The sequence below is a fragment of the Chinchilla lanigera genome, unplaced genomic scaffold (genome assembly GCF_000276665.1).
Source record: "Chinchilla lanigera isolate Chin_1 unplaced genomic scaffold, ChiLan1.0 scaffold00016, whole genome shotgun sequence".
Classification (NCBI taxonomy): domain Eukaryota; kingdom Metazoa; phylum Chordata; class Mammalia; order Rodentia; family Chinchillidae; genus Chinchilla; species Chinchilla lanigera.
The window spans coordinates 23,221,494-23,240,275 of NW_004955417.1; the positions used below are offsets into that span (position 1 = coordinate 23,221,494).

General features: G+C 41.5%; 1 protein-coding gene across 1 annotated transcript in view; it reads left to right on the top strand.

The window, feature by feature from the left end:
* The window catches only part of Slc30a8 (solute carrier family 30 (zinc transporter), member 8), a 32,025-nt gene extending 14,348 nt beyond the window's left edge, over window positions 1-17,677 (top strand). The window contains 7 exon segments of the mRNA XM_013512711.1: window positions 3,127-3,280; window positions 7,559-7,709; window positions 9,270-9,342; window positions 9,345-9,374; window positions 13,771-13,905; window positions 15,236-15,873; window positions 17,113-17,677. Coding sequence (XP_013368165.1) covers window positions 3,127-3,280; window positions 7,559-7,709; window positions 9,270-9,342; window positions 9,345-9,374; window positions 13,771-13,905; window positions 15,236-15,381 — 689 coding nt within the window. The 3' untranslated portion in view covers window positions 15,382-15,873; window positions 17,113-17,677.
* Window positions 17,678-18,782: the final 1,105 nt, after the last annotated feature.

The following is an 18,782-nucleotide window of genomic DNA, read 5'->3' on the forward strand; positions in this document are numbered from 1 at the left end:
CCTCTTTGTTCTTGGGAGAAGAAGAATAGCCAGCTCTTGTCTAGGAAGTGACCTGGGTCAGGCTAAAGCTTTAGTCTCTGGGAAAATTTTTATTTTGGTTCATTGGTACAACTCATGCCTCTCTCTCTGCACACACAAGAACTCCTCAGCCTCTGTCATTCCTCACCTCAGCCAGAAAAGCGTCCAGCTAAATGCTTTGTGCAAATCCTGGGAACCAATAGTTACAGTTCCATGTTTCCACACCGGTTAAGAAAATCAACATCAATGAGACTCGAGGGCAGAGCAAGGTCTGCCACAGGGGCGGCCTCCACTGACAGGTGCCGCTGGACACAGACGACGGATAGGAGACTGACAGTGTGGACCACAGGTCTTCACTTCAGAATGCCAGGAAGTTCTCATTTCCTACTAACAATCTATCACTGCAGGTGTTTTGAATTGCCTTCCTTTGGCATTCAGAGAAAGATGACACAATGAACAGCAATAAACATAATTTATGATGGAGTGATCCAGGAAACCTTTTAGTCCCATGCAGAGCTATGCTTGGAAGCCATCTGGCTTTGGTCAAACAACCATCATTTGTCTGTATAAATTTGTACATGCACTCAGTCCTTTCTGGTACCACTGAGCAGAGCTATTTTGTAAAGGTGGGATTGTTTATAAACACAGGGTGGACTCAGCTTAGATCGCTGCCGTACTTTGTCATTTTGGCCATGGAAATCCATGAAAATTGACATTCTAGAGGGCCAGGGATGCTCAGTAGAACTTTCTGTTGTGACAGAAAATATTTTACAGTACAAGTATAATGTGGTCGTTGAGAACTTTGTGGTGAGCACAACTGAACAATATGTTTTATTTTACTTAATTTCCATTTTGACAGGCACGTGATTGTTGGACACCACATTACATGGCAGCACAATAGACAATGTGAGCTCGATACACCCCCACACTGGTCTGGCAGCCTGAGAACCTTCCTCGCCTGATAGATTTCTCAGCAATCATAGTAGCATGTGTCAAAGTATCCTCATGCGTTTTTGTCTAACTAGTTACTGATTCCTGCTGCCCTATGTCTAGACCAGAGCCTTGATCTCTGCACTGGCTGTTTGAGCTTTATCTTGCTAAGCCCTGTCTCCCTATACCTCTCTAGTCATGAGTTCAGAGTGAACAATGCTCTACTTACATACCCTTATTTGGGATTGTCTGGGTAGGAAACACATTAATCGGTATCTGTAAACCCAATCCCTTTTCTAGCTAGCCAGAAATTCTTGTCTAATCCTCTTAAACTTTTACAAAGGGAGTTTTAAATTGCCTGGCTGGACTGAGAAAATAATAAATATTTCTTTAGTTTTTCTATATGTTGTATTAATTTCCCAGAGTTGCCTTAACAAAGTACTTCAAACTACATAGCTCCACTAAAAATTTATTGTCTTGTAGTTTCAGTATTTTTTTGGTACCAGGAATTGAACTCAGGACCTCTTGCTTGCCAGGCAGGTAGGTGCTTGTGCCGCTGAGCTATCTCCCTGGACCCTGTCTCATACTTTTGGAACACAGAGGTCCAGGGTCAAGGCATCAGGAAGGTCAGTTCCTTCTGCGGTCTATGAGGGAGAATCTGTTCCATACCTGTCTCCAAGATCCTAGTTGTCTGCAGGCAACGCCTGTCGACTCTTGGTTTGTAGATCTCTGCTTTAATCTCATGTTGTTTGCATGCTGTGCATGTCTGGGTGAAAATCTCCTGTAGAATAAGTCCAGCAGGTAGACAGAATTCAAGGACCCCTCTATTCTAGTATAATCCCATCCTAACTTGTCACAACTGCGAATTTCCTATTTCCAAACAAAGTGATAATAATGAGGTACTGACGTATTCAATTTTGGGGGCACACAATTCAACCCACAGCATATGCCAACTTATTTTACACATATTGCTATTATTATACCTTTCTTATAGATAAGGCACATCAGGCTCAACTAGGATAAGTTACTTGTATATAGTCTCTTGTGCCAACCAGAGGCAGATCATATGTATCTGGCATTTGAACTCAGACTCTTCACATTGGACCAGCGTTTCCCATACTGTACACAGTGTTCCACAGCTGGATAGTCAGGTGATTTTTAAGCATCACATGGGCATTCATTATACTTCCTAATACATATTAGAGAATAAAGTAGCACAACACGCTTGTGATATCATGGAGACTTTATTAAGGAAGAAGCTAAGTGCAAAAAATGACTTTATGTGAAGAAAAGATGAGGTGTTTAATAAGGCAATGTCATGAGGACACGGAAGAATCATGAAAGTTGTACGCCAGTGATTGAAGTCTGGGCAACAATGGCCACACACAGGCTGACACTATATTACTCTGCTTTAGAGGAGACTGGTATTCATTCGAAGGGAATAAGAACATCATGGAATGTGCCTGACTTAGTCATGCACAAAATATTTCTATTTCTGCCCTGGTTTTTGGAAGAGTTAAAGATCAGCGTGAGGTGTTACAGATCTCCCGCTGAGCAAAGGTATTTTCCCCCAAGGGCCAATTGAGCACTATCTTATCTTCAAATATTAATGTAAATGTCTCCATCCTGATGCTTCTCTCCCTGGCAGTTGCTCTTAAAAGGCAGTTAGAGCGTTGATGAGCCTCCAAGCTCGGCCTCAGTGTTTACAGTATGTCGGGTTGGCAAATGGAACTCGTTTTCATCAAGTACCACTGAAGGAGCTGGTACTGGCAAGTCGTAAATGTTTTATGATGAAATTAAGAGTTTCTAAACATATTTTACTCGTCGTGTCTCATTACTTCGTCTCCTAATAAGTTTTGACCATTTGAGCACCTGTTTAAATTACTATCCCTGAGGAAAACAGTGAGGGCAGCAATGAATATGTTCTAAAAACTGGCTTGAAATTACTTAGTAACATGGAGCATAATGAATTCAAACGCTGGTGTTTTATGAATGCGAGAGGCAAGGCCCTCATCTCAGTGCTAAAATCCACTCACACTTGCCTCGTGCATCACTGTGTAAACTAGTCTGCAGTCACGTGTTTTGGGGGAGGAAAGCAGAGAGTATTGTCATGTCTGAGAAGGAGGTGAGGGGTGGTGTGGTCCATGTCAGGGTGTCCTTGCGTGTTTGAAACTACAGAGATCCTTGGTGCCCTGCTGTCTATCCTCTGCATCTGGGTGATGACCGGGGTGCTGATGTACCTGGTGAGTGAGCGCCTGCTGCACCCTGACTACCAGATCCAGGCCACCTTGATGATCATTGTTTCTGGGTGTGCAGTGCTGGCCAGTGCTGTGTAAGTCACCCCCACACTGAATGCCCTGTGGCTTATCTCCAACTCTGTCTGCACAAGTAATTATAATTTTAATTCCTCTACTTGTGAAGATGGTACAGATCTGATGGTACAGTGCATGCATTCTTCTAAGATTGAAAATAGTGTTGATGACCCTACACTAATGGGTTTTAAAACATTGGCTTCTCCTAGGTACCACTTTCAAAAGCTTCCAATGTGCTAGAGCTTAGGGTAGTAGTATCTTTGGACATACACAATAAAGTTTATAACAACCGAACCTCACAGATTAGGAAACAGCTTTCGTGAGTTTACGGACATTACCAGTGAAGTTGTCCAAAGCTGGGATTCAAATGCAGATCCTCAGACCCAGAATCAGCTCCTGGCAATTCGCTGGCTACTGCATGCTGATGGTTGCATACAGCGTGAGACCTTTTCCCGTTCAGTTTTTGTTACATGAGCGGTTAGGAGTTCCCAGAGACCTGAGTTGGAAGGGATTTTAAAGTCCATTTATTTCAGTCCCCTTTCTACTTTAGCATTCCTTTTTGCAATTTTGCCATAAAATGTTCATGAGTTTTATACATTTTAAAAGAATGAATAGCAGAGAATTAAATAGTCTATTTTATCTTTTTGCATCATTGTAACTACACAACAATTCTTCTTCAACTGTGTTAACTAAGCTCTCTTTTGTTTTTCACCTGTTGATCTCTCATTGAGGCAATCTTAAATCAATCTTATTGGAAATGATGATTGGGGGTCCCTTGCCATATAGTTTCACTGTTTCCAAAATGAACTAATTCATTGCTCATGACAATATACTTTTGAGGTCAAGGCATTGATGCATTTGGGTCAGTTTTCTCCTTTTTTGATAATCTGATTATTACAAATTTTACTTAAGATTCCTATCTCTCTCTCTATCTCTCTATCACCTATCTATTTTTCACTTATTTATCCACCTTGCCATTAAATGTGGCACACAAAATAATTATCCAATCCAAAGGTTTCTACATCCTCGTCCTTGGAACTTCTGAATATGGGAACTTCCCATAGGAAAAAGAATTTTACAAGTGTGATTAAGGATTTTAACATGGGGAGGCTGTTGTGGGCTTTCCAGGTGGGCCCACATATCCACAAGGGTGCTGAAAGGAAAACGCAGGAGGTCAGAGGGAGAGAAGATCCCATGCTGCGGGCACTGGGGTGGAGGGAGAGGCCTGGAGCCATAGAATGTGCATGGCCCATAGAAGCAGGAGGTGACAAAATGGGTTCTCAGAGCCTCCTGAATGAATACAGTCTGAGAAATCTACTTGAGACTTCTGACCTACAGAACTCTAAGATAATAAAATTATGTTGTGTTAAGGTGGTAATTTATCATATCAGTAAAAGGAAATCACATACAAGTTAAACATCCCTAATCCAAAAATCTCCAATCTGAAATGTTCTGAATTCAGAAAATTTTCACTATCAATGTAATACCCAAAGTTGTAGTTGCTGCACAGTTTGGATTTTCAGAGTAGGGATGTATAACTAGTAAAGTCTATGCAAGTATTCCAAAACCTGACAACCACCAAAATCTGAAACACAATTGCTACCAACCATTGAAATGAGGTAATTGACTGGCACCACCTACTTACCGTCTGCCTACTTGTGACACAGCTTGCTGCATGCTATGAGGTAGGTTTTTACATGAGAATGAAGCAGACCATGATAGAAGAATGGTGCTTTAATCAGTGGGTCACAAGAGAGGCATAAGGCAGTCTCTGGAATCAGAGGTCAAATCTGGGCATGTGCAGGTTGAAAGCACTCCCTCAGGTCATTTAAAGAGTCTTCCTTTTGATGCTTCAGTTCCCACCTCTCACTTTGTGAACTATTGCTCAAAGTCTCCCAGCTAAACAATTAAAAGAATGTTGTCTGATCTGCCGTCAAAGACTAGGTGTTATCTCCTACCAGTTAACTTGAAACTGTACTTCCTATCAGCAATGGAAGAAAAGGTATGGGCAGATCAATGCAAATCTATCACCTTTAGGAGATAAACATTCCAGCGCACATACCCTGCTAACTGGTGGGTCAATACCAACATCTTTTCATAAGGAGAACAGTATGTCCTCAAAGCAGCAGGAAGAATGAAGATATTAATTATTCCCTGGGAGTCACATGGGTTGTGTTGATGCTACACAAAGCCAAAGGATATACCTAGCCAACTACCACATCAACCTGGGACCTTAACGATGGAATTTGACTTTCAAAACAGATACGATCCAGATGTTCTTTTTACTGCAACTGCTTTTGAGCACTGACCTTAGCATTGCAAGTACTTTCCATTCCTAGACAGACAAGGGCATTGAAAAGCGCTGCTTCCCTGTGCAAGCTGACAGTTATGTATGGATAAAGGTGCTGAGTGACCGTTATGTTTCCCCCAAGAACTGGGGTTACAGGTTTCAAGTGATACTAGATGCTCTGTTGTCTGAATATAGAGATATCAGAACTCAAACTTGGGAATAAGTCTATTTCTTGGGGCCCCCAAACCAGGGCAGAAAGTTCCAGTAGAAGTCATGCAGGGATTCTGTGGTGAGGTTGTAGACTGAGCCTTCAGACTATTGCAGGCTAAGCTTTTCTGCCTGAAATGTTCCCTCTTCTCATGCTATTTAACTCTAGAATAACCTTTTAGGTTTGCTGAGGTACTGTATCTCTCTAAATACATTCGATTTTTCTCTTGGTACTATCCATAGCACCAGTTCTTAGTAGACATATTGTAATTAGAAACTTCTGTGTGTGTGTGTGTGTGTGTGTGTGTGTGTCTGAAAGAGAGAGAGACAGAGACAGAGACAGACAGAGAGAGAGAGAGAGAGAGAGAGAGAGAGAGAGAGAGAGAGAGAGAGAGGGATCATGTCCTCATCAGAGAGGGGCCACAATGACTCACCTTTTTGGCCTGAGCATTTAACAGAGCCTGACATGTGAGTTCGCAACTGCACTTCCCTCTTTTTAAATGGAATGAGCAACGTAAGAGTGAATGACAATGTGATGAGCACAAACAGTAGATATGAACAAACCTGTTTCCTGCCAGTCATAGTAGCTGCCTAGAGAACCTTGAATGGAAACTCATAGTTAAGAGTGAATTGCTTCCTAAGCACTGACATTCACATTGTGCGTTCTGTGATGCTTAAATCTTTTTTTTTTTTTTTGTCTTCTTGAGACAGGGTTTCACTATGCAGTTCAAGCTGGCCTTGAACTCACTTGACACCCAGGCGGGCCTCAAACTTACAGTGATTCTCCTGCCTCAGCCTCCTGAGTTCTGGGATTACAGGTGTGTGCCACCACACCAGGCCTGCTTAAATCTTGGCAGACAGCGGTCATTCCACTTTGTGGAGAAGGCCTGAGATTTATCAAACACTTCATGTATGAAAGACTGAGTTGTGGTGTCCCAAACAATAAACTTAGGGTTTTTTTTTTTTTTAAAGTTCTTGTTCCCAAATGTTCAGAGAAGGTTCCTAGGTAAAATGCTGTTTGTTATCCATCCATGAAGCAGCTCTCATTTTACCTTCATTCTACTACCTCTTTAAGCAATGGAGAAATAAAAATCGGGTGCATCATTTTCAGTGCCTTCCACTATATCACTGTGACAAGAGATGCCACACTTTGCAATATGGCGCACATGTCCATGTATACACACACGGACTTTGACAGTACATCAGTGTACTCTGTTTGTGGAGACATTAACTACACCTAGTAGGCATATTACTCCTATCACTGGCCACTAGCAAGTTATTCCCATTTCAAATACTCATGGAAATTAACAAAATTAAGTAAAATAAAAGATTTTAAACCCCATTGATGATGAAATTCACCACTTCTTATTTTATTTTGTTCCTGTCTGCTGCTTTTTACATTTGGAACCAGTATACTTAGTCAAATTCTACCAAAGCTTGGCATTAAGTCTAACAGAGTGCCTAGTATTTAGCAGATGAATGATATTGCCTCTTTATTATCAAATGCTTGATTTTCATCAGAGAAATTATATTTTCCCAACTTTCGTGTGACATAGAATAGCGGTAGGTGGATGAATGAGAGAACTGCGGTGAAGTTTTATAGTTTGTCCTGTGGGAAAATTTTTAAATTCTAGGATACACTTCTGTTCACAATTAGTCCAAAAGAGCACATTTTTAAAGCATAAATATTTTAACTACCTTTCCTTTTGGATACCTTGTGCCTTTGCCAACTTCTTCATTGTGCTATGTAGGTTCTTAAGGGTTAATCTTGTGTGTGCAAAAGCATTGCTCTCTCTTTCAGAATAAGTGTGCTTTTGCATCAGGGATGCCTTGGCTATAATCACAAGGAAGTGCAAGCTAATGCCAGTGTCAGAGCAGCTTTTGTGCACACCCTTGGTGATGTGTTCCAGAGCGTCAGTGTGCTAATCAACGCCCTTATCATCCACTTTAAGGTGAGTGGATTAAATGTTCCCAGCATCATCATGGTTATATTGATTAGGTAGTACAGAAGCAGGCCCTCCACATTATCAATATACCAGCCTATGTTTACCTACACAAATTACTTTGCAAGACTAAAAGACACTCAAAGTTTGAAATCTTAGTCTTTCCCAAATTCCTAAGAGATGTGTAACTATTAGGCTGCCAGTCTTTCAAGAAAATAGCTGCTTTGTTGTGGTGTTAAGATAGACAGCAATGCAATGGAGAATACCTTAGGGTTTTTACACCATAAACAACAGGAAAGATCTCTGCCTCACTTAAGCAAAAAACACACTTATTGGCTGAAATTTATTGAATGTACTTCAGGACAGAAATTAAATTAGAAATAAGGAGGAACTTTGGTATCCAGTTTTCAGAAACCAATTTCTGTCCTGGGCACCATGCTGAAATAAATGTCACTCCACCATTTCTTTCCCTGTTCTTATCATTGCTGAAGATTCATGTTTCTGGGACAGAAAGTCCAACTGACCTAGCTAGAGTCTTGCAACTGACCTGCTCTTGGTTGGGGGAGGGTAGAATATCTCTTTTCACTGTCTAGTCTGTATTCGCCACAAGCCAGAGGTACTTAGACCTAACAGAGCTAGACTGAGGGGAGGCACAGAAAGAGAAGAGTATTTAGATCTGTCTTTTTGCATCATGATTGTTCAAATCATAGGGACTTATTTTCACTATTTTTCCTCAAGTGTGGAAGCAAGCAAGTAAAAATTACAGTGACACATATGAATACAGCTGAGCAAAATGCTCACTGAAAGCTTCAAGTTTAAGGCAAAAATACTTGAAAATTTAAGCACTAGTGGCAAGTTAGTGTCCCTTACAAAGTCTAGGTTGAATGCTGAGTTTCTCAGGGGAAGTGCGGCATGGACTTTTCCATGGCATTGAACTTCAGCAAGGGCAGAAAGGTATGTATTTCACCCTGAAACTAGCAGTTCCAGTAGAGGGGTGGAGCAAGAATGACATCTTGTTTTAAACCTTTAGGAAAGCATGACAGATGCCTGTATTGAGCATGTGTCATACTGGAGAGGGAAAGAAATAAACCAATCCCAGTCGGCCAAGACCAAGGGTGGACTGAAAATTGGACAGGTGGAAGCTCTGAATAAATGATACCTTTCTGCTCCTCATCATAATTAAGGTGGAAATATCACCTTATCATGTAGGCATCTTTGTGCATAGTTTCCTTACACCTTCTGTACTTTTACTAATTTGAGAGAAGTTAAATCAGGCCTTTTGAGGGAACACTTAACAATACTTCCCATCTTAGTTCTGAAGTTATGGGGTGAATGACTCCACTAGTCTTCTGTTCTTTAGTCTTTATTTAGGTAATTAATATTATACAAAGAAAAACTGAGTCTGCAGGAAGGACCTCTTGACAATCTCTTTCATTTGGAAGCCAAATATCAGGAGAGTAAGGGATAACAGAAAAGGATGGAAACACAGAGGTTTATTTATCTTCTTACTCGTGATTTCCTCAAGGGAAGTATGAATTTTCGATTGAACAAAGGTGCTGTGTTTTCCAGCCAGACTACAAAATTGCGGACCCAATCTGCACGTTTGTCTTTTCCATCCTGGTTTTGGGCAGCACTATGACAGTATAAAGGACTTTACCATCTTACTCATGGAAGGTAGGAGAGATTTTCAGTATTATTCCTGGGATTAATTTTTTTTTTTCTGTAACCACAAAAGGGGATGGCTGAAAAGCAGGCTCACTGTAAATCTGTATTATACGGAAGTTTTAAACTGATAAGGAATTTTTATGATGGCAAATATTTGATTTCTACTTACATGGCAACAAATAAATAGGTGTGGTTTCTATTTTGTACCACTAGCAAATGGTAAATGATATCCAATTGTTAAATGATATCCACTGTACAAACCAGCAAGTACAAACAATAGCTGTAACATGGGGGTGAGACTGCACAAAGGCAAATGCACTCCTGAATATCCCTGGAAAAGCCCTAACAAAGACAGTAAAAACCTATCTCCCAAGCAGCATGATAGTTGAACAGTTGAGCCTAATTGTGGCTGATAGTACAAGAACATCAGGGTGACCTTTACCTGTTTTCCCAGCAAGTGCTGGCTGAGCTCTGACTGTTAGCTGGTATTCTTAAAGCTAGAGTTACTGAGAGGAACAAATAGAGACTCTCTCTGCCCTCATGGGAGAAAGACTATTTAGATAATTACACAGAAATAGAACTTTTAGCACTACCAAGAAGCAGTGTGGGGATTTTAACATGGCCAGGGAATAGGGGCTGAAGGCCACAGAGGCTCAGGGAAGAAGGGGTGCTTTTGGGCTCACTCTTAATCCAAAATAGGATCTCATGCTTATTAACCTTGTTCCCTACAACCAGAGTCCAGCCCCGACAGTTCCTCTGGCTTGTTTGACTCTGAGTTTTCCAATTAATCAGGAATAGATGACAGGAATAGCTCTCATTGTCAAGGAATTCTTTCTTATATCCAAAGTTGGGTTGCGTCTTCTCTCCCCATTATTCAGTTTGGTAATTTTCTTTTCACTTGGCATAGAGTAGCTGAGGAACCGCTGGTTTCCCTGCTCTTTCTGGGACACATCTTTACAGCAAAATTAACTCCAAGACACGTACTGTGTGGTTGTAAAATCAAGGTCTTTGTTTCAGACAAACCGCACTTCAAATTTTAGTCGTGCAAATTTCTAGCTGTGGGACCTTAGCCTTAGACAGACACTTAACTCCTCTGAACTTCAGCTTTCTCAACTGAAATCTAGGAATACTGTATCCGCCTTGCTGTGCTGTTGAGAAGATTAGATCAGATAGGCAGCATAATGTATGGAACATGATTGAAACTCAGGAAATGCCACTTCTCAGCTAGCTCTTTTAGTTGACCAGAACATAGGAAATATAAAAGTAGCTGTAGAGTTGGTCATCAAACTACACATCAATCCTCATATCAAGAAATTCCCAATTTTGGAACATTTCAGACTTTGGATTTTGTTTTGGATCATGTTGGCACTCAAAAGGGTTTTGGGTTTGAAGCCATTAAAATTTTGTATTTTTGGACTGAGATGCTTAACCTGCATTGAAGTGGATCAGAGACATAGGCACTTGACTATATTTTCAAGGTGACCCTTTGTCATTCTATTGTCCATTTGCAATTAACACAAATATTGCATTTTCTATTCTATGTATCAGGAAAACAGATATTATGAAAAACTTGCCTAAAACCCTTGTTGGCCTAAGCCAGCAGTTTCCAAACTTTGGAGATGTCAGAATCACTTGAAGCATTTGCTAAAACACAGATTGCTGGGCCAAGCCCCGCAGTTCCTGAGTCAACAGGTTATTGTAGGGAAGAGAATTTGAATTTCAAGTAAGATTCTGCTGCTGCTGCTGCTGCTGCTGGTCCAGGGACCACACTTTGAGAACCACTGGACTAATCTTTTCCTATCACTTAAGGGATTCCCTACATGGTGACTCTGGGAATATCAGTCAAAACCATTACATCATCATGCTTCCAGATGATAGAAAACATTCAATAGTGCCTCAACTGTTCTCCGTCAAGAGTATTTGACCATGTGATACACAGCCTAGAGTACAGTCTCTTTTGGTGACTTGACTGAGTACACATTTCAGGATTTGTTCTTGGTGGCCACTATAATTATTGATAGATGACATGCACTATCCACTTCCCAAAATGAGTAACAAGCAAGATTTCCAGCTGTGAACATAAGTCTGGTTCTGTCAAGTCACCAGTGTATCCATTTTCTTTTCTGAAGTCCAAGGGCTAAGGTGCAGCTGTTGGTGCTCTTATGGAAATTATCAATTTAAAGAGCAACAAGAGAAAGTTGGTGTACAGTTTGAGATGACTATATCCCACTTTACCTGTAGCTCTTCCCTAACAATTATGCTTCTTCATATATTGAAGAAAAACTACAGAGACTGGGCTAGCTAATTATTGAACTAGCAGGTAACTCTTTTCTGGAAGATAATTTTTAAATTATGTTAGTATGAAATAATTCTTACATGACATTTTATAAATAATGCTGTAAAGTATGAACTAATATAAAATTCTCCTATATGACCACCTCTGAATTTTCGGTCCCATTCTTCAGGATTATGTCCACTAATGAGATGACACAATTTTTCCAAAAATATTTATACATTTATAAATGTGTAATATATGTGCATTTGTGTCTTCTTTATAAAATGGAAGTACACATTGATACCTAGTCCTGCATCTTCTTATTTATAACTTGGTTCATCCAACCACATATTTAAATACATCACACTCCTCGTCCTGGTCCCAATTGCTCCACTGTGTATGGATGCACTTGCTTATTATGGACATGACAAATAGTGTAATTGTGTATGTATATTACATTTACATATATACACAATTGCACATATGTATTTAATACCCGTATATCTATGGAGTAGTTCCTAACCACTGTATCGAATTTCAAAAATTGTGTGCATTATAAAATTTAGATAGATATTGCCATTTCTACCAAAGATAACATGCTGGTTTCTTTTCCCCTAGTAGTGTGTTTGAATGTTCATTTCCTAACATCCTTGTTTCCATTGGCTATAATCAAATTATGATTCTTTTATAATCTGATGGTGATATACTATATTTTATTGATGAGCCCATATAGTTCTTAGGGCTATTTAATGAATTAAGTACTACAAATTAAATGTTTAGCGCAAACTTTACACATAGTGGAACATCAATAGAGATGTGTTATTACTATTATTGTTAAAATATAACAATTTTATTCAGGACTTTATATTCAACCTATGATTAATGTGAGACAATCAGATTCCTTTAATCTGCTCCTAGTACCCTGCGCTCTTTGCTTCTCATAAAGTAAAAAATTATATTGGCCAGCTCTTTGTTTAGTGAAGCGAAGCTGAACTTTAACTATATAATCTCTTAAGTCATCCTTAGGCAAGAAGTAAATCCAATGAGTTAAATTTCTTAAACACTGAAAAATGAGGGTTAAGGTTTCCTTATTTCTTTGTGTAAGTGGATCTTGGCTCTAGATGTGCATTGCAATCATTGTATTTAAAAAGTACCTATGCCCACGCCTTCCACAGCCAGAGATCTAGATTTAATTGTCTGGGGTCTGGACAGCTTCGCTGTGTTGTACACGTAACCAGCCTTGAGAACACGCAAGGTAGAGTTGTTTAGGCAATTCATCAATGTTAGTGCAGTGTGAGCTCTTATACTAAGCGGGTTTTGGTTTTACTCTTTCAGCTTTTCCCTCTGGAACTAGCCAGAGCCACTGTCCTTCTACATTCACATTCTCCCATCTTCTATGTGGCAAACCATGCAACTTTGAAAAGAATGAGCACCCATCCTTTAGCCTTCTCTTCTCCAGGCTGGAGACACCTACTTCCTTCAGCCCCCAGGAACACTTTAGTCATCAGACCCTATTCTCGCACAACCCGCAGTGTTCCTGTAGAAAAAAGCATGGTAGCCACACTGTTCAGTTTTGCAGCTCAGACACTGAATGCTGACTAATGTAGCTAAAATGACAGAAAATTTACAAACCGAATAATGAAATGGCCTTACAATGTCAGGGTCACCTATTAACACAGCTCGTTAAGTGACCTGTTGGATCGTCAACATTTGTATCCCATCATAATTTTAAAAGAACAAATACCTTGTGAGTTGCTCCTCTAAACAATTCTGTGTTCTACATGTTGTTCCTGTCCCTCTTATTTTACTACAAATATGCTGAACATCAGAGAAGTTTCACAGTTTGGGCAAATTCAGAATCACTGGAGGAGAATACAGAACGCTAACCTGGGATTTATTGGTACCAAATCCCTGCTGTTTCATTTTGCTTTCAGAGTGTATGTGAAGACAATTAGGAAAGCACCATTAGTTTACTAATATACCCTAAAAAGTAGGACTGAGTGCTGCTGTTGGCTACTGCACAGTCAGTTCTGAAACTATTCTGTGTGAGAATTTTTGACTGATGGAAATCCTTTGACAAAGATTGGCTCCAGCTGAATAACTGCAGCCTCCCATTCCTTCCTGCGTCAGGGGCACCCAAGGGCCTGCATTACAACAGTGTGAGAGAGCTCATCTTAGCAGTCAACGGCATGGCTTCTGTGCTCAGCCTGCACATCTGGTCTCTGACAATGCACCAAGTGATTCTCTCAGTGCACGTTGCTACAGGTCAGGGAGCTCTGTAAACGCCCCGCACAATATTCAGTCCGAGTCCTGTAAAGCCCGTAATTATGCTTCTCTTTGTCGAGCCTCTGTTAGTGTCTAGTGCCCATCAAAACAACTGTAAAGTGTTTTGCACTGCCAAGGGCCTTGGAAAACCAACCTGCTTATCGGTATTGTCATAGCAACAGGGATACGGATGACATCCTTGAAGGTGACTATGGAGGGAAGAAGAAGAAAGGGGAGACACAGTATAGAGTACATGCCCCCCCCAATTTAAGGCCTCAGGCTCTGCATGCTTTGGGCGTGGTGCCCTATCAGTCACAATTGTAGAAATGAATTAAACAAGAAATTTTGATTATTTCTTGTGTGTAGCACATTTTGCCTGACACTGGACGATAGAAAGAGGAAGGAGACACAGATCCACCGATAGCTTGTAGCAAGCTAACAGATGTGCCTGTAGGAATTACGATAGGCTCTCTGCTGGATGATGAAGAATTCTGTGATCACGTGAAATGATTTTTAAGATATTGGGTTTTTACTACAGCTACTTTTTCCTAGTGGAATGTGATTTTGTTTCTGACATGTCCTAGCACTGGGAGATATATGAAGTGGGAGGTCTTTCACTGCCTCTAGAGAGAGCAAAAGCCGAGGATGATCTGTTAGGCTGCTTAAAAGTGACTCAAAGAGTTACTCTGAGGCAGGGGATGGGGACCTCAGCCACAGTCATTTGAGAGCTGAGCTTTCTCAGGCATCCTCTTCTCTGAGGGGCTCAGGTTGGGCTTCAGGGAACTGGCAGGATTCTGTACCCCAATATTTCTTCACAAAGGCGAGAATATAATAAACAATCAGGTCACTGTGGAGGGGACTGTACAGCCTCCTGATACCACTTGAGACAGAAAAAAAGATGGCAGAGAGGGTTGTGGCTCTAACAAAGGTCTGCCGGGAGCTCTAAATGCTTCCTGGTCCCTGTCACTTGCCTTGATATAAATTCTAATTAAATCCAAGGGCTGCAACCCAGAGATCCCGAGGGCTGGTGAGCTGGGCTGTGCATGAAACATTCATTGTGTCTCAGGTATTTCTCAGGCTTTTTTCTCCTTCCATACACAGCTCCTAGGAGTGCAGGGATCTAAAGCTAGTGGTAGCCAGGCAGAGCTCCTATAGCGATGCCCCCCCAACCTTGTCTGTGTGACCAAGCTGACTGTCCAAGCAAAGTGGCTTCTGAGAACTCTGCCTCTTCCCATCCCACCAGACCCAAGACAGAGCACTTGAACCTAAGGCCCTCACTGTGCCATTGTAGGAGATCCATGCTAATCCCTTCGTGGTTCTTTACCAACAGTGGCCGGCTGGGACAGCCACATTGTTCGGAGAGGGGTGGCCAGAGCCCTCAGCAACAGTCTCACCGTGCACTCCCTCACCATTCAGATGGAGTCCCCAGCCGACCAGGACCCCAATTGCCTTTTCTGTGAAGACCCCCAGGACTAGTGTGGCAACAGTCAGCTCCCTGCATGTGATGGGCTACAGCACGAAGCTAAGCAGTCCCTGGACATCAGAAATAACAACCAGAGAAGAAATGTGAGAAAGTCATGATACGGTGCAATGCACATCTTATGCTTCTTTATTTAGCTCTCTCCACCATGAATGAAGATGCATTTAGTTTCATCAGTCAACTGGATTGTACATTCACCAGTAGCTGTGTTCTATTACAGGAACATATGTGTAGGTTACCCCTAACTCGGGTTGAAATAACTGCTGTTTGTAAGCACATGCTATAGAAGATTCCTGGAAGTGAGTGAGAAAGGAACATCCTATCAGGAATCAGTGGTAGAAACAAATACTCATATAAAAATTCTCCAAATGTGAAGAACATATATAGGAGAAACCTCACCAGGGATAAAAGAATCTGAAGTTGTTAGAAACTGACCCTTGCACAACTCTTAAGCAACACCTTCTGGTTCCTATCAATATCACTGTTCAGTAAGTAGGGCAGAAACTCTCTCTCTCAACCTTCCTGGCCAAGTATGTTCTTACATGTTTGAAAGTATTGGATCATATTTTATTTTTCTACATAAAATCTCGGGCAAAAGAAAGATTATGAAATTGCTGCTGTTTGGATGTATGCCTAGAGTATAACTTCATAATTCAGGAAATATAGAGGCTCAAAGAGGCACCCTACTTATCCCAGGCCACACAGAAAGTAATTCAGTTAAAATTAAGATTTAAAATGCTCTGGGTTTTAATAATGTTTGTGGAGCACTAACTCCTGTGCAGTTATTGTACTCAGCTATTAAGCTTCACTTCACTTCATTTCATTCCAACAATAACTTTGTGAGGTTGGAGTTAATACCTTTGTTGTACAGATAGGATATAAACCTCAAAGAGGTTCAATAATTTAACCAATGCTCTTTAATCATTCTTTTAGAAATCTTTTTGAGGGTGGTTGTGGTCCTCACATCTGGAGAATATTTTAGTTTCTTGTCTCTACAACTGAATTCCATAGACAGATTAACTTAAAAAGGAAAGAGGTTTATTTGGCTCATGGATTTGAAGACTGGATAGTTCAAAATCAGGAGGGTGCATCTGATGAGGTTTTTCTTGCTAGTGAGAGAAGGGCAGAAAATCATAGGATGAGAATGACTGAGCTCCCTGGATGCTTTTCTTATAAAGCCACTGCCCCACTGGATTAGGGCCCCACATTTGTGGCCTCATTTAACCTTGTCTAAAGGTCCCAATCCAAATACCCCAGTCAGATTAAATTTCTACCCTCTGAATACCTACTGGCGGGTATTCACCTTCAGCATGAGTAAACTCCAACATGAGTTTTTGTAAGGCTTGTTATGGTTCAGATCTAAATTGTCCTCCAAAGCCTCATGCACCCATAAGTGGGGCGTTTGGATGGTGACTGGATCATGGAGATGCTGTGCTCATTAGTGGATTAGAGCACTGACATCTTTATACCAAAATGGGATGAGAGGAGGTGGAGCCTGGTAGGAGGGGGTGGATCACTGGGGGCGTGGCCTGGAAGGATCTGTTTCCCTCCCTTCACCCTGTCTCTGCTTCCTGACTGCCATGAACTCAGCACCTCTCCTCCGCCCGGCCCCTCTGCCATGCTGCCCTGCTTTGGACTCAGCTGACACAGACTGAAACTACTACAAACCATGAACCAAAATAAATTTTTCCTCTTTTAAGTTGTGGGTGTTGGGTATCGTATTTCAGTGATCAGAACAGTGACTAAGACCAGGCCATTCCAAGGACAGGAGTGAACCCAGCCAACATGGCTTTTGCCTTCCTGGAGCTCTTTCTCTTTTTGGCAGAGAATGGATAATGTACTCGAGAATACACTACAACAAGTGCACCAAGTGATATAAATAAGGAATGATTGATTTAGAATGAGGGAGGTTCACCAATAAATTCTTTCTGAGGAAACAGTACCTGTACTGAAATGAGAAGAAAAAGTAGGTACTAGCCAAGTGAACTGTGGGAAGAACCATATTCTAGAAGCAAGGAAATGAATGAAAAACCTAAAGAACTGATGCATTTGAGTACCTGATGAAGGCCCTTGTGTCAAAGTGTGTGCAAAGTAAGGGTTGAGTTAAAATACACAAAGGACATAAACCAGGAGAGAGAAACAAGGCCAAGGGAGAAAGGAACTGAGTCAGGTCTGTTTTATCCTAACCTATCCATACTCTCTCTGTGAATACTTTTGTTTTTGGCCAAGGAATCTGTGTTGACAACCAGTCATTATTCTGGAAGTGCAATCAAGAGGCAAGTCTGCCTTCCTCAAAAGAATGAGATGAATAAAATGTTGAGTTTAGAAACATAGCAGTGGAAGTGCTTCCTTGATGCATCCTGTCTGTCATGGACAAATGGTGCTGTTTCTGAGCAGCATTCATCACAAAAGTCTGGCTAAGGAAAGGGCAAACCTGAACTAATTGCGACAGTTTTGGGCTGAGCTGCCTGAAGACCTTCAACCAGGCAGCTGGGTCACTCCACTGGCAATGGTGCTAAGAAACAGGGAAGTTGCCTGGGAAAATAGGGATGTGGTGGGGGAATGACCACGAGGGAGAATCAGAAAATGTGGTTTCTATCACTGTCTGCTTCCTTCCAGACCTCTAACCTTGAACTCATTTTCAACATTTCTGGGTTTCCAATCCTCATCTGAAAATAGGGATTCTGTTTTCACATGGGATTTTTATCAGAATTACCTGGGACAATAAACATAAAGAACAGGTTCTTCGTGTAGTAAACGGAGTGCTCCCCAGATGTCCCCTCCAGCACAGGGTTTCTTGAGCTCTGCGTTATTCCTATTTGGGTCCACATCAGTCTGTGATGTGGACAGTTGTCCTGTGCATTGCAGGCTGATTAGCAGCCTTCCTGGGCTCTACCCACCACCTACCAGTTGCACTCCCCACTCCTGGCTGTAACAACCACACACAGGCGCGCGCGCACGCACGCGCACGCACACACAGAGGCACATGACCTACAGGCTGTTACAGGAGAATAAAGTTGGCTCATGGAGATTTGGAGCTTGAACGGCTGCCTTTAATCAAGAAGCCAGAGGATAAGGAGAGGTAACTTGTGGCTGTTCCTTTCCTGCTGGGTCCACTTCTGCCCACACACATTAGCTGGAGTCAATTTTAAATATGGTGTGTCTGAGACTAGGACATTTCACTGGGCTAAGTTTTACTACTCTGTAGAATCTGTGTCTTTTGAAGCCAGGAACCCCTGCTGCCATGTTTTTCTTTCTTGGCCTATTGACAAGTGAACTAGGTAGACCGTTTCTCTGAGAGCCAGGCCCAGGCATGGTTCTCTTCTTTCCGACTCCTGTGGGCCCAGAGTCGAGGAGGTAAATTAGATGAAGGTTTTCTCTGTAGACCTGCCTAACC